The sequence below is a fragment of the Primulina eburnea genome, chromosome 15 (assembly GCF_022965805.1).
Source record: "Primulina eburnea isolate SZY01 chromosome 15, ASM2296580v1, whole genome shotgun sequence".
Classification (NCBI taxonomy): Eukaryota; Viridiplantae; Streptophyta; class Magnoliopsida; order Lamiales; family Gesneriaceae; genus Primulina; species Primulina eburnea.
The window spans coordinates 16,837,810-16,861,892 of record NC_133115.1 but is presented as its reverse complement, the minus strand read 5'-3'; the positions used below and the strand labels follow the sequence as shown (position 1 = coordinate 16,861,892).

The 24,083-nt window shown below is 36.1% G+C and overlaps 1 protein-coding gene across 1 annotated transcript; it reads right to left on the bottom strand.

Annotated features, from left to right (window-relative positions):
• Nucleotides 1-21,742: 21,742 nt before the first annotated feature.
• Nucleotides 21,743-23,733, bottom strand: LOC140815499 (uncharacterized). Its single transcript, XM_073174590.1, has 3 exons — nt 22,653-23,733; nt 21,937-22,436; nt 21,743-21,787 (listed from the first exon to the last, which is right to left on the bottom strand). The coding sequence occupies exons 1-3, from the start codon at nt 23,731-23,733 to the stop codon at nt 21,743-21,745; spliced, it is 1,626 nt and encodes a 541-aa protein (XP_073030691.1).
• Nucleotides 23,734-24,083: the final 350 nt, after the last annotated feature.

Here is a 24,083-nt window from a genome sequence, read left to right as displayed (position 1 = left end):
TACAATTTATTCGTCACTTGGGAAAGGGGGAATAAAATACGTAAGTGTTCTTGGTCATTAAATAATAGGAATTCGGGAATTTAGATACAACCAGGAAGAATTATTGTAGAAACTTAGTGAAATCATTCCTCTAGATATTTTCTCTCATTGATATTTCTCCATTTGGTGATTAGTTTAATTACTTTCTTGCAATCAAGTCATTTACATAAACCAAACATTTTTTTATGAATTTTCTAGATAAAGTCGAGAATATTATAATTACAAGCATTGATATATATTTTATTTACACTCCTCGTGGGATCGACACTTGCAATCAAAAATACATTTTACTATAACTTGACGTCATGCGCTTGCAAGCAATTAAGAAAACACGCAACATCAAGACCATCAACAAACAGAAGTGTGTGAAAATCATAAGAAGAGAAGAAGGGCATGCTCATTGTATATGGGCTTACAAGAAGAAATCATCCCATATTTGAGGGAACACTTCAACATGTTATCAGCTTAGATTAGAAAAACAATTTCCTCAGTGTGTGAGAACACTTTCGTGTTGTATTCATAGATAAATTCTCACACACAATCACTCACATATACATAGAGTAAAGCTTATTGATATGTTGAGTAAGTCTTGCACAAAGACGTTAAACTTTTGTATATAGTCTTTAACACATAGACATAAAACAAGTGTTGGCTAGAAGGTGCTGGCTTCAATCTAAGCTAGGAGTTCAGTTAGGTAGTGGTGTAAGTTCTAAGCTGAGTGGTTTTGTACAATGTGTTGTTTAAATCAAAGTCTTCAAGTGGATCCTACCCGAGGTGGTAGAAGGGGTGAAGTTGGAGCAGTTGAATTCTCTGAACAACCATTAACACATCTTGTGTACTTAACTATTTAACTATTCTTTTTAAACTGATTTGATCAGTTCAATATGATATCAGTTCAGTTCTCACCATAACTGAACTGATACTAGCAAGAACCGATCCCCCTTATTTAGTTATTCAGTTCACACAAGTTAAAAGACTTTGAAATTAGTCATCTTTCTTAACAAATGATTATTTCGAGTATTTTCTGCTTGGTTTAAAACCAAACTCGATCTAATTCTTCGGTATTTACATTATTAGAACACGAGATATTGAAGCTCATGGAGAATATTGGTTTGAAGCACCCTCGCAGGTGTTAGAACCCAACCTTCAAGTACCTATGTCTTGCTGCTACATATGATCATGTTATGAAATGTGTTTAGATGTTGTTAAGTGATTTAGGATGGGCTGATAGGCTACTGGACATTAGGAAATTAAAAAATCGCATCCGTGCACACATAGGGGCTAGATCGCGAGTTTCATGTTGGGTTCAGTGAAGGGCTGGACCATGGTTCATGGCTAGGGTATAGGCTGGTCTGAGTGTCCTGGGGTTGGTAAGGGCCTGGTTGGATGATTATGTCTAAATTGTTTATTGTGAATGGTATGCGGTTCGGGCATGGTTCGGGGCTGGTCTAGGACTTGGGCTGTAGGTTAGGATGTATTTTATGTATGGGTCAAGTCCCAAGTCGATTGATACATCTTAAGTGGTTCTATTTAATTTGGTAGTCGTACGTGTCCGAGTGCACCTTAGGAGCTGTTTTGGGAATAAATTTTAGTATCTTAGGCCAGCATGTCCAAGGACGATCCAACGATGTTCAAGATGTTTGTAAGTATGTATAACGTGCAAAATAATTATTTTTGAAGTATGCAATTTTTCTTGTGGTCAAATTAAGTTACGGCCTTGGAAGTCGAAAAACGTGTTCGGGGAACTCTCCAACCTCTTCGGAGGAATTATGTTATGCTAGGGTGATCATCCAGTCCAAGGGCTATGGTGATCCCTTTGAAACGTCTCAACTCTTTTTTCTTTAAAATATACTAATTTTTATTTTTTATATAAACCTTCAGCCGAACCATTATTAATATATGTATATAATTTTACTACTTTTACCATTAAAATAAACTAAGTGTCTATTTATTTAAAAATCCAAAATTTCAGTAAAAATCATAAAATCGTAAACTTCAACCAAACCTAAAACTATCATTTTTTAAAAACCATTTGAAAGTCATAAATCCTCTCAAAGACCACTCATATGCTTAAGAGTCATGAAAATCTTTAAAGTACTGTAAAATCAATAATTGTGCCGAAAATATCAAGGTCCTCGGCTCAGTGCACCATCAATCTAGCAAGTTCAATCATCCAACCCTCTTGTCTCAACAGAAATATCATCACCTACATCATTCACACCTAGTAAGTCTAATGTCTCATCAAGCCTTAACCATAGTAACAAGTAATACATATACATCCACATGCAACAGTAAAAATACCTTTAATAAAATAGTTTTAACATGAACATGCATAAACTTAAACTTTTCTTTCATCATATAATCTTCCTTTCATCATATACATATACTTTCCTTTGGGGTTAAATTAGTTCATTAATTGTGACCATCCTTTCATCCTTCGGTCGATTGATCAATCTCAGCTGTAAACATGGTACCAGGAGATGAGGGAACAATAGCCACTTTTCTGTTATGTGCCTTGGCCTACAGCTGGCGGGGACACCAGCAACCACTTTTCCGTTACTGGGCCCAGGCCTATGAATATTCAGTATTGGATTCTCACGGGACTTTGTCCCGTAAACGGGTTCCATTGGGGCAATGTCCCTCACGAATTACCATTTCCTTCCCGTCACATTAAATTCACTTCATTCAAAACATTTTCGTATTTCCTTCACTTTATAAAAATACATGCATAAATATTATTTTCTTTTAAACCAATCATGCAACGCGTCTTTTAGCATTTATCGTTTTCCATCATAAAATTCAATAACCTTTCAAAATAAACATTTTAACATTCATTACAACATGCAAGACACCGCCAGAACTCCCAACAATTTCATGTGCAAAAAGATCGTTTTACCCCTGAAACCCTCGTTTTCCTATTTTATCCCTGGACTTTAAAACTTCGACCCAAATCCATACGAACTTACCATAACACCTTAAAACACTCTCATAAACATTTCTTAGACGTAAACTTATGCCCTTTGACTAAATTCATATTTCGTTTTAAAACTTTGACCAAAGTCTCAGTTTTAACCAGAATCGTCCCAAAACTTATCCAAACTTTAACCATAGCTTAATAACACCTAACCAACCCTTTTTCAACCAAATTCAAACCATTTAGAACATTTGGTTACGCATAGAGACCTACTGATTGTCTATGCACATGTCCACCTAACCAACCCCTTTTGTCTCCTTTTAGGACAAACATCAATGAGCTTCCTTGAGCTGAGGGTTTAAGCTTGTGAGCAAACGGTCTCTTCTTCCGAGCCACGTCCCTTCAATTCTTAAGGTTTGCATTGCCTCGATTTCTTTTTGAGCTACCTTTCGAGCTTTTTGAGGTGATTTGCTTCGAAAATCCGGATCCTCACACTCAATGTCAACCCTTAAATCCAACTAAAGTAGACCATGAAACCTAGTTTCCTCTAAGTTTTTTATTATCACAATAAATTCCACTAACCAAATTAACATTCCAGCAATAAGGGCAACGAAAAAAGGTTAAGCACTAGGTTACCAGTGATCAAAGACGTGTCTGGCTCTGCCTCTCCCTCCTCAGCATGGATGACATAAGCCCTGGCAACAGTTGATCCTTTCTTCTTTGGGCTGTCAATGGCTTTATATCCTTCCTCCTTGAAAATTAATCACTTGAATGATCCCCACATGAACTTGCCATAGTGTGGGCGATTACATTCCTTGCACAGTGGCTTCTCGTCAGTTTTTTGGGTGGCTCGAAACTGTGGTGGCTTCTACTACCCCGTAGGCTGTCCATGGGGCTTTTGCTGCCCTTATGATCTGGGAGGTCCTGTAAACTGCTTCTTGTTTCGCTGAGATTTCAGCTGGTTCTACTGCCTCATGCGCTGCATTTCCAAATCAATATCCTTCATGGCCTGTTTTGCTTGGAAAGCACAAGTATTGCAGTTGTATAATCCGCCAGTCTCATCAACATCAAATCACGACATATAGTGGGTCGAAGGCCATCCATGAAATGCCTCAATTTCTTAGCAGCATTTCTAGCAATGAGGGGCACAAAGTGACAACCCCTTTCGAACTTCCTTATGAACTCAGCCACGGACTTGTCTCCCTAAAGGAAACTCATAAACCCCCTCTTCAAGTGTCCTCTGACTTCAGCAGTGAAATACTTCTCATAGAAAATGACCTTGAATCGCGCCCAAGTAAGGGTGGCAAGATTGACACCCTGCTCAGCTCCTTCCCGCCGAAGAGAAGCATCATCCCGCAGCATATAAGTCGCACGCATGACTCGATTAGCATCCTCCATATTCAGATAGTGAAAATGCACCTCAAGGGATCTGATCCAGCCCTCAGCAACAAATGGGTCGATGGTACTTGAAAACTCCTTCGGACCCAGCCTCCTGAAATGATCATACACATCATGTTGTGGCCTCGGAGCCTGCTGCTCAAAGAAATGTGTCATACCCTCTAGCACTCTAGTAGCAACATCCCCATTAGGAGGTGGGGTTGCATTCTCTTGACGACCCTCATGAGTATTGGCCTGTCTATCAGTACAAGATGCGCGTCTAATAGGTATTATATCTGAACATATTCCAAATTCTAAACGTAACCAACATGCAATTAATCTAAGTGTCTAAACATTTAGCTTATAAGAACCATTTATTGATCAACTTAAATATAACTGCCAATTAACTTTGAAAAGCATATAAACATGTAACTTAAGCATATAAATCATGTAAACACGCATGTTCCATCATTAAATTCATTTAAATCATTTAAACTCACAAACTTGAGGCTTGACGGCTGAGCTTTCTAGGACTGGAGGTGGTTAACCTTTTACAATAACTGTGCTCTGATACCAACTGAATAGTTTCTAACTCATTTTTCATTAGAATAAACTAAAAAAATATTTTTTTTAAAACCTTCGACCGAAACCATAGAATATATATATATACTTTTACTGCTTGCACCATTAAAATAAACCAACCAACTATTTAATAAAAATCCAAAAGTGCAGTAAAAATCATAAAATCGTAAACTTCAACCAATTCTAAAACCAGCTTTTTTCAAAAACCATCTGAACGTCATAAATCCTCTCAAAAACCACTCATAAGCCTAAGAGTCATGAAAATCTTTTAAAGTACTGTAAAATCAATAAATGTGCGAAAACTAGCAAGGTCCTTGGCTCAGTGCACCATCAGTCCAGCCAGTTCAATCATCCAACCCTCCTGTCCCAACAGAAATATCCTTACCTGCATCATTCACACCTAGTGAGTCTAATGACTCAGCAAGCCTTAACCAAAGTAACAAGTAATACGTATACATCCACATGCAACAGTGAAAAATACCATCAATAAATAGCTTTAACATGAACATGCATAAACTTAAACATTTTCTTTCATCATATATTTTTATTTCACCATATACATAGACATTTCCTTTGGGATGAAATTAGTTCATTAATTGTGAACATCCTTCGGTCGATTGATCAATCTTCTCAACTCTAACCATGGTATCAGGCGGCGAGGCAACAGTAACCACTTTTCTATTATGTGCCCTAGCCTATATTTTGCGGGGACGCCAGCAACCACTTTTCCGTTAATGGGTCGTGGCCTATGAAAATTCGGTATTGGGTTTCCACGGGGCTTTGTCCCATAAAAGGTTTCCACTTGGGCTTTGTTTCGTAAACGGGTTCCATAGGGGCTTTTCCCTCACGAATCCCCATTTCCTTACCGTCAAGTCACTTCATGCAAAACAATTTCTGCATTTCCATCACTTTATAAAAATACATGCATAAATATTATTTTATTTTAAAACAAGCATGCAACACTATTTTAGCATTTATCGTTTTCCATCATAAAATTGCATAACCTTTCAAATTAAACATTTTAAAATTTATTACAGCCTTCAGGATACTGTCTGGACTCCTAACATTTTTCAGGTGTAAAATGACCATTTTACCCCTGAAACCCTAGTTTTCTCATTTTACCCCTGAACCTTAAAACTTCGACCCGAATTTATCCAAACTTACCATCACAACTAAAAACACTCCCATAAACATTTCATAGACGTAAACTTAAGACCCTTGACTAAATTCGTAATTCTTTATAAAACTTCGACCGAAGTCCCAGTTTTAACCCGAATAGTCCCGAAACTTGACCAAACTTTAACCAGAGCTTAATAACATCTAACCAACCAAATTCAAGCCATTTATAATCCTTGGTTACGCATAGAGACCTATTGAAGTTTTCTGCACGTCCACCAAAACCTAACCCCGACAATCCGCAAGCTCCTTCGATCCTAGCCCCTAACCAACGAGACCAAACCCTGACCAACCTTCTTAAGACCAAAACCGGGTGGAACAAGCCTAGCAAGCCATGCACGAGGACGTGCATGGTTCGAACAAAACCATCACGCGCATGATTAGGTAATGCCCTAGCCGTGTGTCTACCCATCCTCAACCGACCAAACATCGTATGGACCATCTTGGCTCATGGATCAGACCCTGACGATCCTAAAATCTCGCCTAGATATGAACCCACACAGCCTCCCTCTTTTTTTTCCCAAAATTGCGTGTCGTAGCCCTCTCCAAGCCAAACATGTTGGCCCTTCTTCTTGCACCGCACCAACCCTGAACCAGGCATCTAAGGGTCTCTAAACCTCCTATAAATTGAGCCCATAACATCCTTAACCTGGCAGCCACTTAACCTTCATCAATAACCATCTAAACATGCAAGAAAAATCAAGATTTTCCATGTATAATCTATAAAAACGAAAATAACAAAGAGGGTATCAGATTTTTCATGCAAACATGTATATCCACACATAATATGGTATGAACAATGAGAAAAGGAGAAATAAGGCGTGTGAATCACACACGAAAATTAGAGTCTAGACGTGAAAGAACGTTGCCGGAGAGACGGAGAAAATCTTTGCAGCGTTTTTCCTTCAAAATCACGTGAATAAGCCTTAAACTTGTTGGTGTGTGCGTGTGTTGCTAGGGAGGAGAAACCCTAGGTGTCTTAATGTTTAGACGTGTGTTGTGTGGAGTTGTGGGCTTGGGAGTTCAAGTTTTAGATATAAATATTTGGGTAGATAACTAGGCCTAACAACCTTAGTATAATAGGCCAATTAGGGTCATTAGAATGTATGAAAAATATCTCACTCAGGAAAGTTTTCAAAATAATAACCGAGCTTCGAAAAAGTCCTTATTTTCGTCAAAAATCGATTATCGATTTAAAATACGACTCAACGTGCAAAAGTACCTCAAAACACAACATTTTCGAAAATTACTTATTGATTATACCATATTTTAAATAATTAAAATTAATCATTTTATAAAAAAAAATTTCTTTACAGTCATCGGTCTTCGTTCCTTGGTGTGTCTCGAATAACCCTTGAAAACATTGTTTTATGCATTCTAATAGGAAACCCTACTTTGAAATTGTAAACATGCCTACTAAATTTAATTAATGCAATTAAATTAATTTAATTAGGTATTTTTCATTTTTCCTAAATTTGCATGCAGTTGGATTCCTAAAACATTGATCAAACAATTTATGTTATTGAACACTTGCATTGAACCGAAATCTACGCAAAATGATTTACGATTACGATTACTATGTCGAGCACGAAAATATGATGTTTATGAAAATGTTTATATAGGAAAGTCGCGTGACACATATTTATATTTATATTATGCTATATACGAGCAATGTTTAAATTGCATGGAATTTTATTACGTATTTGAAACGTACATTACTCGTTTTTCTTTAAAATATACTAGAAATTTTTTTTTCTCACTTTCCCTCTTCGACCGAAATGATATAACACATATATATATTTTGAAAGTACTTTTGCACCATTTAAAATAAACCAACCAAATATTATTTGAAAATCCAAAAGAACTCAATTCAAAACGTAAAATCGTAAATCGCCAACCAAACCTAAATTTAACATTATTTCAAAAATAAACTTAACTCTAACATCCTCTCAAAAACCTCTCAAAGGCATCATAAGTCATAAAAATCTTTAACATAATCTTAAATCATAAACACAATATTTATTTTCGGAAAACTAGTGAATGTCCTCGTGTTGTGTGCACCTTGTGTCGAGCTAGTTCAACCATCAAGTCCTCCATCAATATCATGCTCACCTACGTCGATCACACCTAGTGAATCCATTGACTCATCAAACCTTAATCATGATAGAAAATAATACATATATATTCACAAGCAACAATGAAAATACTTTTAATAAAATAGTTTTTCATGAACATAAACTTTAAACACTTTCCTTTCATCATATCATATTTCTTTCATCATATACGTATATGTTTGTCTTTTTATTGAATTCAGATCCTCAATTGTGACTTTTGTATTAGTTGTAGGTCGCTGTATCCATCTACGTATAACCACGCTACTGGGCAGCGGATACATCAGTGATACTCTCACCCGTCAACTGAGTCTTGGCCTTACATATCAGTGTATCATCGTATTAATCACAATCAATTCACCTCCTTCAATTTTTCATATTTCCATCACTTATAAAAATTCATATATATATATATACATCGTTTTCTTTTAAACCAAGCATGAAACATGTCTTTTAACATTAACTTTTAATCATAAAATTCCGTAAACATTTTAAATAAACATTTCAACATTTATTACAATATTCAAGGCACTGCTAGGACGTTTAACATTTTTCAGATGTAAAATGACTGTTTTGTCCTTGAAACCCTAACTTTCAAAATTTATCCTAACCTTAAAACGATGATCCAATCATTCCAAACTTAACATAACACCTTAAAATACACTCATAAATATTTCTAATACGTAAACTTAAGCTCTTCGACTAATTTCACAATTTGTATTTAGAACGTATATGTACATCCACGTTTCTGACTCGAAACTTAACAAAACTTGAACCAATGATTAATAACACCTAACCATATCACATAAAACCCAAACCAAGCCCATTAAAGCCTTTGAACTACTTAGAACAGCTAATGGAAAATTCTGCTCTGACATGACAAAACCCTAGAATTCCTGATCATGCACCTTTAGGCCCTAGCCACTAACCAGCCCAACCAGGCCCTAGCTGACCATCCTATGAATGTGACCGAACCATAGGTACCCTACTTGACCGAGCTTCAAAGACCTAGAAGCGCCAACCACAAAACTCATTCGCTCATGCCATGTGCGGCTCCCTACCCTCACGCGATCAAACAAGCCTTTGAGCCAAGCTTCATGCAACCACCCTAGGACCATCCTATCATCCCCTTAGGTCTACTGGTCGTGCCCTAACACAAAAGTGCCCTTGTAGAAACACGAGTCGTGTCCTAGCATGCCCTTAAACCCTAGGCTTTCGTTCAGCCCTTCCCTAGCTCTTGTCCAGTCCTTAGCCATGTCTCTTCTGACCCTTAAACCTACTAAAAAATGTCTCTTATGATGGCCCTACCATGGCAGCCTTTTTGTGCAATGTTAACATAAGTATTGATGACAAAAACACAATTTTTATGCATATATAGCCATAAAAACGAAAATATACCATGTTTATCATATTTTTGCATGCAAGCATGTATCATGCATATACTACAGTGTGAAGGATGAGAAAAGAGAGATTAAAGCATGCCTTTGCGTTTATTACGCACGAAAGCAACTTGCGATGCGAGGAACGTCGGCGAAGAGGAAGCCCTTGCTGAATTTTCTTCACCAAAAATCATGTGCTTTCCCTTGGACATGCTCGTGTTCCTGTGTCACGGCTGATGAGGAGTCCTAGTATTTCTTTAGGTGAGGGGCGTGTGGTTATGGGATTTGTGGGTAAGGTTTTAGGGCTTTTACTTTAATTAAAACACATGCTGCAAGTTTAGGCCCATTAGCCTAAGATAATAGGCCCATTAAGCCCATTAGTTAATATTTAAAATATTTTGTTTAGGAAATTTTTTGAAAATAATAGCCTAGTTCTCAAAAAGCACCTATTTTTCTCGAAAATCAATTACTTATTTAAAATACGATTCGGCGTATAAAAAAACCTCAAAACACCACATTTTCAAAAATTTCATTTAAAATACACCAGATATTAAACAACTAAAAATAATTATCTAATAAAATATTTTCCTTTATATGGTCCCTGGTCTTCATTCCTCGATCGCGTCTCGAATAACCTTTAAAACACACTTTTATTGATACTAGTAGAAAACCCTATTTTAAACATGTAAACATTCCTACCACGTTTAATTAATGCAATTAAAATAAACTGATTAAAATACATAATAAATTTGATAACTTACATGTATGTTGTTCACGTGGACCTCCAATTTTTTGGGACGTTACAATATACCCTCCTTAAATTGAATTTTTTCCCCGAAATTGGCTAATCCTCGATAATCAAAAAGTTTAGACTCTTAAATCTAGTATCCCAATAATCCACGCTTTTGCTATGCCACTCTTACAAAATAAGTTTTAGGTGTCCTTATGTCTCCTCAACCCTAATTAAATTTTCCTTCCAGCTCCTTGTTTGCGAATCGCGACTTAAACAACCTATGGTGACTTAGTTCTATTTCACTAAACCTCGAATTTTGACTTTTCATGCAGTTCCGAGTATTAGAAATGGAGCTCCAAACTTATCGTATTTTACTTTCCTTATATTATACCCAAGATGTTCATCAACCTATTATATTTCAACATTAAGATCCCAAAAGCATCATTTCTTAAATTTATTGAACTCAAAGTATGTTAAGGCTTTAAATCTAAACATTAGCATTTATGCGGTTCAAATTAAGAGATCTTAGCACCAAAATTTACTAATCGACTTCAATCATGGGTAATAAAATTAATAGTTAAACCTTATCTCGACCTCATTATAATATTATTGTAAGATCCATGAATCGAACATTTATCTTACGGCACCAAACTAACATAATTTAACTATTTACAAGTACATCCTAAATATAGAATTTCTGCAAATCTTAAGTTTCACCTAAAATTTTCATATAAACACTTATCTCATAAACTTGTAATTCAAACTTACACAACCCAAATAGTCTTAGATAAAACAATTCCAACACACATCTCCACTTAATCCCAAGTTTCTAAATGACTTTCAAATATTCCTCAAGACAAGGTGTCTATCTCACTTCTTACATGCATCTTTCAAGTAACCTAACCATCAATCATACCCAATTTCTTTAAAATAAAATTAACCCTAACAAAATTATAATTTTAACTCTTAAGATCACTACTAAAACTTATGATACATCAAACCTTAAGTTCCCAAAAATATGTTAACTTAATGTCTAATCTCATAATTTAACTAATTTATGGATTCTAGTAGAAAACCTTATTTTAAACATGTAAAAATTTCTACCACATTTAATTAATGCAATTAAAATAAACTGACTAAAATACATAAGAAATTTGATGACTTGCACCTCCAATTTTCGGGACGTTACAATATACCCTCCTTAAATTGAATTGTGTCCCCGAAATTCGCTTATCCTCGATAATAAAAAAGTTTAGCCTCTTAATTCTAGTATCTCAATAATCTACGCTTTTGTTATGTCACTCTGATAAAATAAGTTTTAGGTGTCCTTATGTCTCCTCAACCCTAATTAGATTTTCCTTCAAGCTCTTTGTTTGTGAATCGCGACTTAAAACGACCTATGGTGACTTAGTTCTATTTTACTATAACCTCCAATTTTGACTTTTCATACAGTTCCTAGTATTAGAAATTGAGGTCCAAACTTATCTTATTTTACTTCTATATTATACCCAAGATGTTCATCAACCTATTATATTTCAACATTAAGATCCAAAGCATCATTTCTTAAATTTATTGAACTCAAAGTATATTAAGGCTTTAAATCTAAACATTAGCATTTATCCAGTTGAACTTAAGAGATCTTAACACCAAAATTTACTAATCGACTTCTATCATGGGTAATAAAATTAATAGTTAAACCTTATATCAACCCCATAATAATATTAGAGTAAGATCCATGAATCCAATATTTATCTTACGGCACCAAACTAACATAATTTAACTATTTACAAGTACATCCTAAATATAGAATTGCTACAAATCTTAGATTTCACCTAAAATTTTCATATAAACACTTATCTCATAAACTTGTAATTCAAACTTACACAACCCAAATAAGTCTTAGATAAAACAATTCCAACACACATCTCCACTTAATCCCAAGTTTCTAAATGACTTTCAAATATTCCTCAAGACAAGGTGTCTATCCCACTTCTTACATTCATCTTTCAAGAAACCTAACCATTAATCATACCCATTTTTTTTTAAAAAAAATTAACCCTAACAAAAGTATAATTTTAACTCTTAAGATCATTACTAAAACTTATGATACATCAAACCTTAAGTTCCCAAAAATATGTTAACTTAATGTCTCATCTCATAATTTAACTAATTGATCAACTTTATCTTAAGTTCCCAAAAATATGTTAACTTAATATCTAATCTCATAATTTAACTAATTTATGGATTCTAGTAGAAAACCCTATTTTAAACATGTAAACATTCCTACCACGTTTAATTAATGCAATTTAATAAACTGATTAAAATACATAAGAAATTTGATAACTTGCATGCATGTGGTTCACGTAGACCTCCAATTTTTCGGGACGTTACAATATACCCTCCTTAAATTGAATTTTGTCCCCCAAAATTCGCTTATCATCGATAATCAAAATGTTTAGACTCTTAATTCTACTATCCCAATAATCCACGCTTTTGCTACGCCACTATAATAAAATACGTTTTAGGTGTCCTTATGTCTCCTCAACCCTAATTAAATTTTCCTTCAAGCTCCTAGTTTGCGAATCGCGACTTAAACAACCTATGGTGACTTAGTTTCATTTCACTATAACCTCGAATTTTGACTTTTCATGCAGTTCCGAGTATTAGAAATGGAGGTCCAAACTTATCGTATTTTACTTTCCTTATATTATACCCAAGATGTTCATCAACCTATTATATTTCAACATTAAGATCCCAAAAGCATCATTTCTTAAATTTATTGAACTCAAAGTATGTTAAGGTTTTAAATCCAAACATTAGCATTTATGCGGTTCAACTTAAGAGATGTTAGCACCAAAATTTAATAATCGACATCTATCATGGGTAATAAAATTAATAGTTAAACCTTATCTCAACCCCATAATAATATTAGTATAAGATCCATGAATTGAACATTTATCTTACGTCACCAAACTAACATAATTTAACTATTTACAAGTACATCCCAAATATAGAATTCCTCCAAATCTCAAATTTCACCTTAAATTTTCATATAAACACATATATCATAAACTTGTAATTCAAACTTACACAATCCAAATAGTCTTAGTTAACACAATTCCAACACAAATCTCCACTTAATTCCAAGTTTCTAAATGACTTTAAAATATTCCTCAAGATAAGGTGTCTATCTCACTTCTTACATGCATCTTTCAAGTAACCTAGCCATCAATCATAATCAATTTTTTTAAAAAAAATTAACCCTAACAAAAGTATAATTTTAACTCTTAAGATCATGACTAAAACTTATGACACATCAAACCTTAAGTTCTCAAAAATATGTTAACTTAATGTCTAATCTCATAATTTAACTAATTGATCAACTTTACTTTAAATTGTAATCACTGTAAATTCTTAAGTTTCCACAATATTATTCCAATAACGCTTAGATTTTCAAGCCCAATATTGATTTATCCTATAATGCCCTTGATTACCTAACTTATAACATTATAACCAAGATATTTCAAGGTTCTAAATATCCTTTAAAGCCTAAATCATCGAAAATTCCTATCATTTAAACCATTCAATTCTCACTTATTGCTAAACTAGTCCCCAAATTCGTTAACAGTTGCAAAATTAATTCATAATTTCCTCGAAGACTATCCAATGGGTCCCTAATTTCGAAAATTTTCTGCAATTAACTCATAAGTTCTTGGAATTTCTAATTCTATTTTATATGTTTCTCGTAACATAAAGTTAAATAATTTTAAGTTTATTAACCCAAAATCAATTCTCATAACCAATCTTACCTTTCCATAAATACCTAAAATACTCAATTCTACATTTTTATACTTCTAAAGTCGTCGCAGTCTTTGAATCATTATTCCTTATATGTAATTCTCAAAAATTAACTCAATTAGTAATCATGAATCATCAATATTTTTTTAGAAATTCTACATGACACAAAAGCATTGATAATCTTCATGATTAATATGACCCAAAAATTATAACATCAATACTAAAACCCAAAAATCAATATAGTCGAATTATTTTCAACCTTTCCTAACGCCCATTATCCAAATTCTTAAATATGGCTAATTCCACTACCAACCAGCATGTATTAAAATCATATAATTTCTCATTTCATATCGTATCTTGCATAAAAATTCTAAAGCATCTAATCTTTTAGCAAAAAAAAAATCATGCAACCATGCTGGTTTAATCATTTAAATCTTTTATCATGCAAACTTAAACATAAATTTCATTGAACTTCAAAAAGTGTTTAAACATGTAGCTTAAACGTATAAACTATGTAAACATGCAGGTACCATCATAAAAATCATTTAAACCAATTAAATTTACAGACTTGAGGCTTGACTACTGAGCTTTCCGGAACTGACACTGGCACAATTTAAAGTACTTTTACACAATTTAAAATAAACAAACCAACTGTTATTTGAAAATCAAAAGGAATTCAATTCAAAACGTAAAATCGTAAATCATCAACCAAACATAAATTTAACATTATTTCAAAAATTAACTCAACTATAATATCCTCTCAAAAGCATCATAAGTCATAAAAATCTTTAACGTAATCTTAGATTATAAAATAATTTTTATTTGCGGAAAACTAGCGACGGTCCTCGTGTTGTGTGTACCTTCATCAAGCTAGTTCAACCATAAAGTCCTCCATCAATATCATGATCACCCGCATCGAGCACACCTAGTGAGTCTATTGGCTCAGCAAACCTTAATTATGATAGCAAGTAATACATATACATTCACAAGCAACGGTGAAAATACTTTTAATAAAATAGCTTTTAATGAACATAAACTTTAAACATTTTTCTTTCATCATATCATATTATATTTCATCATAGACGTATATGTTTCCCTTTTTCCTGAATTCAGATCCTCAATTGCGACTTTCGTATTAGCTTTAGGTCTATGGATCCATCTACATATTACCACGGTACTGGACGACGGGGACATCAGCGACACTCTCACTCATCAACAGAGCCTCGGTCTTACATATCATCGTATTAGTCAGAATCAATTCACCTCCTTTAAATTTTCATATTTCCATCACTTATAAAAATTCATGCATATATACATCATTTTTTTTAAACCAAGCGTGAAAAATGTCTTGCCATTAACGGTTTAACATAAAATTTCATAAACATTTAAAATAAAAAATTTAAATTTATTACAACATTCAAGGCACTGTCAGGGCGTCTAACATTTTTCCGGTGTAAAATAACCGTTTTGCCCCAGAAACCCTAATGTTCCAAATTTATCCTTAGACGTTAAAACGACAACCCAATTCATTCCAAACTTATCAAAAAACCTTAAAATACACCCATAAATATTTCTCAGATGTAAACTTAAGCTCTTCGACTAATTTCTCAATTCGTATTTAGAACTTAGACATACATCCCAGTTTTAAGCCGAATTGACTTGAAAAATAACCAAACTTGAACCAAAGCTTAATAACACATAATCATACAATATACAACCCAAACCAAGCCCATTAAAGCCTTTGAAAAACCTAGAATAGCTGCTAGAAAATTCTACTGTAACATGACAAAACCTAGCCATCCTAACCATGCACCTTTCGGCCCTAGCCACTAACCATCCAAAACAAACCCTAGCTGACCATCCTAGGACCGTGATCGAACCCTAGGAACCCTAATAGGCTGCGCTTAAAAGACCTAGAAGCCACAGCCCCCAAACTCATTCGCTCATGCCATGTGCGGCTCCCTACCCTCACGCAATCACACAAACCTTCGATCCAAGCCTCATGCGACCACCCTAGGACCATCCTATCATCCCCTTAGGTCTCTTAATCGTGTCCTAACAGCAGCTGAGGTCATGCCCTTGTAGAAACACGAGTCATGCCCTAGCATGCCCTTAAACCCTAGGTTTTCCTTCAGCCCTTCTCTAGCTATTGTCCAGCCCTTAGTTATGTCTCTTGTGACCTTTAAACCTATCGAAAAACGTTCCTTATGATGCCCCAACCATGTCAGCCCATTTGTGCAATGTTATAATAAGTTTTGGATACAAAAACACAAGTTTTATGCATATATAGCCATAAAATCGAAAATTTACCATGTTTATCATATTTTTACATGCAAGAATGTATCAGGCATATATTATGGTGTGAAAGATGAGAAAATGGAGATTAAGACGTGCCTTTGCGTTTATTACGCACGAAAACAACTTCGATGCGAGGAACGTATGCGGAGAAGAGGCCCTTGCTGAATTTTCTTCACCAAAACTCATGTGTTTTCCCTTGGATGTGCTGGTGTGCATGTGTCACGGCTGATGGGGGGTCCTAGTATTTCTTTAAGGTGAGGGGCGTGTGGTTATGGGGTTTGTGAGTAGGTTTTTAGGCTTTTTATTTTAATTAAAACATATGGTGCAAGCTTAGGCCCATTAGCCTAGTATAATAGGTCCACTAAGCCTATTAGTTAATATTTAAAATATTTTGTTTAGGAAAGTTTGTGAAAATAATAGTTGAGTTCTCAAAAAGTAAAAATTTTTCTCGAAAATCGATTAATGGTTTAAAATACGACTCGGTATATAAAAACACATCAAAACACCACATTTTCGAAAATTACGTTTAAAATACATCATACATTAAACAATTAAAATAATTATTTAATTAAATATTTTCCCTCACATGGTCCCCGGTCTTCTTTCCTCGATCGCGTCTCGAATCACTTTTAAAACAAATTTTTATGTATTCTAGTAGAAAACCATATTTTAAACGTGTAAACATGCCTAGAAAATTTAATTAATTAAGTTACAATAAATTGATTAAAATACATAAGAAATTTGACAACTTGCATGCATGTGGTTCACGTGCACCTTCAAATTTTCGGGACGTTACATTTTAACTTGTTATTTACGGTTTATGTATGATGAGTGTCATTACACAAGACTTGATCGATGCAAATGATGTAGTTGAGGAGACGGGAGGCGATGACTAGTGAGCAGGCTCGGACTAGTGACAGTGCAAACCCGAGGACCTTGTAGCTTATGAGATTTATTTATGAACGTTTTAAAAATTATTTACTCTGATTTTATTGCACTGGTTTTAGTGACTAGTAAGTGGAGATTTTTTTTAATATGTTTGATTTTTCAAATTATGGTGAATGTTTTTAACTTGGATTTTTTGCTGTGGTTTTCAAATTATGGAGGTTTAATATTAAATTATTTTTAGTACGAGTGGTGACTGTGATTTATTTTACGAGTTATATTTATAAAAAAAATATTTAACAAGAAATGTTAAAATTTACACAAATATTAAAGTAGTAGTTGTCACGCCCCGAGTCCGAAGCGTCGGTGACATCCGGCATTGTTTAACAATTAAATTGAAAACAATAAAGCCTCGTATCAAATCAAACCAGTCTTTTTCATAAATGAAATATTGTCTTACAATGACAAAGGAATAAAATACATCAGAGTTTCAAATAGCGGAAACGAAAGAAAAGTAGAATGTTGGATTCCGATCTTGATCTCCGATTCACCAACCCCAGAAAGCGTTTTGCTCTTCCTCATCCAGTTGTCCCTCATTTTTATCTGAAATTTGTAAGGGGTGAGTGTTTTGGGAAACACTCAGCAAGTAGGGGTCGATCGATTCCAAAAATACATATAGAACTTAGTTTCTTAGAACTCTTCTTTAACAAACCTTCGAAATCAATATCTTTAACTTAATTAGACAGAAACGATTCAAAGGACAGAACTTATCAAATGATTCAGAACAGAACAGAAGAATTTCAGATTATTCAGAACAGACAAAACACAACACTGTTACTCATCTCATATTCATGGTCAAATTGTCCCCAATATGTTAGTCCTCTAAGGGGTGAGGCCAGAACATGGTTTTATACCCACCAATGGGGGCCAGACAGAACATGGTTTTATACCCACCAATGGGGGCCAGACAGAACTATAATTCTCGTCCCATTTCAATTTGAGTCGTAACAGTGCAAACAGATTTCAGACAGAACTTTTCAGATATTCAGATTTCAGAGTTATTCGTTCTGACACAGCGGAACCAAGAATTTCGAAGCACAAAGAGAACACATAATTGATCGAAATTTTAAAATAGAACACAGTTATTTTCGAAAATGACATACTAGCATGCATGTCACGTTATTTCATATCAAAGTTAAAAATAGAAATGAATTATATAACAAAAGCCCACTTACACTTGTAGACTTTTGAATGAAGCTTTCTTCTCAAAATTTCGGCAGCACTACGGCGTATCTTCAACGAATGTTGTTGTTGGTCGAGCAGCACTTCGACGCAAGGTTCTTGTACTGGATGGCACGAACTTTTCTTCTTTCTTCCTTGCTTGCTTGGCCGAAATTTAGTAGAGTGAGGGAAGGAGGGAGCCGAATTTTCTCAAGGATTTTTGGAGTGTTTTTCTTCCACCTTGATGTAGTATTTATAGGACAATCCAAGGCTCTTCATCTAGCCCCTTGGCCGAAACTTGGAGTCCAAGATTACATTGATGGTGATCATAATTGTGGTCAAGCTCCATCTCAAGCACCAAGAGCCATTTCTTACAAAATAAAGGTGTCCTAGCACATAGCTCCTCCCGCAGCTCTTTCATGGGTTAACGCAAAAGTCATTTCTTACATACTTAATTTGTCCAAACCCTTAGTTCACCTTTTAGCTCCATTTATGGTCTTGTTAGGACAAGCTTGGTTGAGCTTCTTCGAGCTGGAAGTTTGCGTCCTTGAGCTGGGGTTTTACTCCTCTCGTGAAAACTCTTCAATGGATACGGTTATTTGTAGCTTGGCCTCCTGTTGAGCTAGTCCCCGAGCTTAGAATCTACTTTCTCAAGTTAAATTTGATGAGATTTAAGTTATTATTCAAGTAGTTTAATTGAAACAAAAATTACTGAATCATTTTAAATAATTTTTATATTACTTACTTGATTTGCTTCGGTCGAAATTTTCGGGTTCTCACATCCCTCCCTCCTTATTGAAAGTTTCGTCCTTGAAACTTGCATTAACTTGGTCATTCAAATAGGTGAGGGTATTGCGACCGCATCTTTTCTTCGAGTTCCCAAGTTGCCTCTCTTTCAGTATGGTTTGACCACTGTACTTTGACATATGGGATGGTCCGGTGTCTCAACACTTGGTCTTTAGTGTCCACTATTCGGATAGGGACTTCTTCATATTTGAGTTCCTCGTTCAGATTACCTTCGATCATTAGAGGTGTAACTTTAAGTACATGGTTCGGGTCCGGGACATATTTTCGTAGTTGTGAGATGTGGAAAACGTTATGTATTCTGGACATCTCAGGCAGTAAAGCCAGTCGATAAGCTAAAGTTCCCACCTTATCCAGTATTTCGAACGGTCCCACATATCTTGGGTTCAACTTGCCGGATTTGCTGAACCGAACTACTCCTTTCATGGGAGAGACTTTGACGTAAGCTTTTTCTCCGATTTCTAGTTCCAAAGGCCTTCTTTTCAAATCAGCCCAACTCTTTTGTCTGTCCTGAGCTGCCTTGAGTCTTTCTTTGATTATGGCTACTTTATCGACAGATATTTGAATGAGCTCTGGCCCGGTGATAGCTTTTTCTCCGACTTCATCCCAGTATAAGGGCGACCTACACTTCCGACCATATAGGGCCTCATATGGGGCCATCTCAATGCTACTATGATAATTGTTGTTATAGGCAAATTCAATCAGAGGTAACTGTTCGCTCCAATTTCCAGAAAAATCCAATGCACATGCTCTCAACATGTCTTCAAGGGTCTGAATTGTCCTCTCAGTTTGGCCATCAGTCTGAGGATGATAGGCCGTGCTGAGCGTAACTTTGGTTCCCATGGCCTTTTGAAAACTTTTCCAAAATCTTGAAACGAATCTTGGATCTCTATCAGACAATATACTTGCCGGTACTCCATGCAGTTTCACTATATTATCCATATACAGGGTAGCTAACTTATCCAAGTTATAATTCATCCGTACTGGCAAGAAATGGGCAGACTTGGTTAATCTGTCAATGATTACCCAGATTCCGTCATGACCCTGCCTCGATTTTGGTAACCCGACTACAAAGTCCATGGAGATATTATCCCACTTCCACTCGGGTATTTCTAATGGCTGCAGAAGCCCTCCAGGTCGCTGATGTTCCGCCTTGACTTGTTGACAAACTAAACACTTTGCAACAAAGACCGCTACGTCTTTCTTCATTCCATTCCACCAGTAGTTATTTTTCAAATCCCTGTACATCTTTGTACTTCCTGGATGTACTGAAAATTTTGATTTATGTGCCTCGGCCATCACCTCTTCTCGAATTCCATCGATGTTTGGCACATATAATCGCCCTTTCATCCAAAGGATACCATCTTTATCAATTTGAAATTCTGGAATCTTTCCTTCCTGAATTTGTTCCTTTATCTTGAAGATATTGGTGTCTTGACTTTGTTTTAGTTTGATGGTCTCTTGGAGACCTGGTTGCACTGATAATGACGATAAGCTCACTTTTCCGGGGTTCCTCCGACTCAATGCATCTGCCACTTTATTTGCTTTTCCCGGATGATAGCTGATTACCAAATCGTAATCTTTGAGAAGTTCCATCCACCTTCTTTGCCTCATGTTTAATTCCTTCTGAGTGAAAATGTACTTAAGGCTCTGGTGATCAGTAAAAACTTCGCATTTTACTCCATAGAGATAGTGCCTCCAGATTTTAAGCGCGAATACTACTGCGGCTAGCTCCAAATCATGAGTGGGGTAATTCTGCTCGTAGGGTTTCAATTGTCGTGAGGCATACGCAATTACCTAACCCTCTTGCATAAGCACACACCCTAACCCTCCTTTTGAAGCATCGCTGTATATGGTAAAATTCTTACCATCCTCGAGAAGAATCAGTACTGGTGTGGATGAGAGTTTTGTCTTCAGGGTTTCAAAACTCTTTTCACAAGCTTCATTCCAAATGAATTTCGAATTTTTCTGAGTAAGTTTAGTGAGTGGGATAGCTATTGACGAAAATCCTTCTACAAATTTTCTATAATAGCCTGCTAATCCCAGAAAACTTCTTATCTCTGTCACTGTTTTAGGTTGAGGCCAACCTTTAATTGCCTCCACTTTCTTAGGGTCTACTAACACCCCTTGTTCTGAGATTATATGACCTAGGAACGCCACACTTTTCAGCCAGAATTCACACTTCTTGAATTTGGCATAGAGTTCTTTCTCTCGTAATGTTTGCAAAGTAAGACGCAGATGCTCACTATGTTCTTCATCACTTGGTGAGTACACCAAGATGTCATCTATGAACACTACCACGAACTTATCGAGATACGGTTTGAATACTCGGTTCATAAGATCCATGAATGCTGCAGGAGCATTGGTTAGACCAAACGGCATTACCGTGAATTCGTAGTGCCCATACCTTGTCCTAAAAGCAGTCTTAGGGATATCTTCTGCTTTGACTTTTAACTGATGGTAACCTGATCTGAGATCAAGTTTTGAGAAAACTTTAGCTCCTTTTAGCTGATCGAAAAGATCATCTATTCTCGGGAGTGGGTACTTATTCTTTATGGTGATCTTGTTTAGCTCCCGGTAGTCGATACATAGCCTCATGCTTCCGTCCTTTTTCTTTACAAAAAGCACTGGGGCTCCCCACGGAGATGCACTAGGACGAATCTGCTTCTTGTCCAGCAATTCTTGGAGTTGCTCCTTTAACTCCTTCAATTCAGCTGGAGCCATTCGGTATGGTGCCTTAGAGATTGGTAAAGCATCAGGGGCCAAGTTGATTTCAAATTCTACTTCTCTATCGGGTATCTCTCCTGGTAATTCTTCGGGAAAAACGTCTGGAAATTCTTGAACAATTGGAATATCTTCCAATTTTGGGACTTCTTCCTCTTTGGCTTCATTAATTACTGCCAGATAAATCTCTTCTCCTCCCTTTATGGCCTTCCAGGCTTGCGAGGCAGATAGCAGATATTTCCTTTCTTTGGATTTCCCTTGATATACAACTTCCCTCTTTGCTGGAGTTTGAAGTCTAATTTCTTTCTTCTGACAGTCTACTATGGCATGGTTCTTAGCTAACCAGTCCATTCCAAGAATGATGTCAAACTCCACCATATTGAGTTGAATCAATTCTACTTCAAAAATTTGTTTGCCGATACAAATTTTACAGTTTCGATATACTTTGTGAGTTTCGATTATTTTACTAGCCGGTGTTGCTACTCTTAACGGTTCACTAAGAATATCATGCTCAAGTTTAAGCTTCATAGCATATCTTCTAGACACAAACGAATGGGTGGCACCACAATCAAACAAAGCATATGCAGGCATTTTATTGAGTAAGATGGTACCTGCCACAACTTCGTTGCTATTATCGGCTTCCTCTTGGGTTATGGCATAAACCCGAGCATTTGTCTTGTTTTCATGTTGTTTTTTGGGCCCCGACCCTTTGTCCTTGTTGTCTGGACAGTCTTTAATTCTATGGCCCACCTTCCCGCACTTGAAACAAGCGCCTGTCTTCCGATAACATTCTCCAATATGTTTTTGACGACATGTATCACACCATTTTCCTTCGGTGTTACCAGTCCTGCCAGAACTTCCCTTGAAGGACCCTCCTGAATAATTTGGTTTCTTGAACTTGAGATTATTCTGTGTGGATTGATTGTTCATCGGTCTCTTGTTCTTGTTTTCTTCTTCACGTCGCTTGATATCGGTTTCTGCGCTCAATGCAGCGCCCATTAAGTCCGCAAAGCTGCTTGGTTTGTACACTGCCAGTGCCGACTGAATTCGGCTGTTGAGTCCCTTCTTGAAACGGTGCATTTTTAACGTCTCATCTGACATGATTGTCGGAACGTAAGTTCCCAAATCGTTGAATTTTGACGTGTACTCCATTACCGTCATATCTGGTGACTGTCTGAAATTCTCAAACTCATTCAACTTTTGTAGACGAAACTCGGCCGGATAGTATTGTTTCAGGAATTCCCTCTTGAAAATTGGCCATGTGATATCTTCTACTTCTGCTAAAGGTAGCGACACAGTTTCCCACCATTTCCTAGCTCGATCCTCCAAAAATGGGGTTACAACTTCTACTTTTAATTCTTCCGGTATTTCTAGCAAATGTAGTTGTGTTTCCACGTTCTTGAGCCAGTTTTGACTGACTTCAGGGTCTGGGTTCCCATCAAAAGTTGGGACTCGATTCCTCCTCAGAGATTCGTAGTGATACTTGATCCCACGAGGTTGAGGTTCTTGGGGTGGTTGGATGGCATTGGCCAGTGGATTCACAAATCCTTGTAATGTTGCAGCGACGATAGTTGCTATTGCCATCATATCCTCTTGACTAAGGTTCACTCGGGGTGGTGGCGGTGGTGGTGGATTATTGTTTTGGTTGGCGTCTCGAGCGTTACGGTTGTTTCGGGGTGGTCTGCCTGCCATTTCCTATAAACACGTATTTTTTTATTAATTTGTTTGCCATAACATTTAATCAAAGAAACAATTTCATTAATATTGAAAAAGATTTTGCATACAACCAACGACTAAATTAAATAATCCCAGATACAATCAAAATTTATTCTAGAATTCCTTTCTCCCTATTCATCTACTACTTCGCCGTCTCCTACCGCCTCGTTAATTTCTTCTTCTTCTATTGGATTTCTTCCAATTGCTCCATGAGTTCTTCCATGTTGACCATCTCATTTTGTAGATGCTCGATGTAATTCTGCAGTTGCGTGTTGTGGTGATCAAGGTTGTTCACTTGGTCTTGCAGTTCTTGTATTGTTGATTGG

What these genes read in the sequence shown, in the direction of transcription:
- LOC140815499 (XM_073174590.1), bottom strand. Translation starts at nt 23,733, where the DNA reads ATGGCAGGCAGACCACCCCGAAACAACCGTAACGCTCGAGACGCCAAC. An exon ending in TAGCAACGAAGTTGTGGCAG is followed by an intron (nt 22,437 to 22,652) that starts GTACCATCTTAC and finishes TTTTTGAAGTAG; the next exon opens with AATTGATTCAACTCAATATG. An exon ending in GGGGAGCCCCAGTGCTTTTT is followed by an intron (nt 21,788 to 21,936) that starts GTAAAGAAAAAG and finishes ACTTGATCTCAG; the next exon opens with ATCAGGTTACCATCAGTTAA.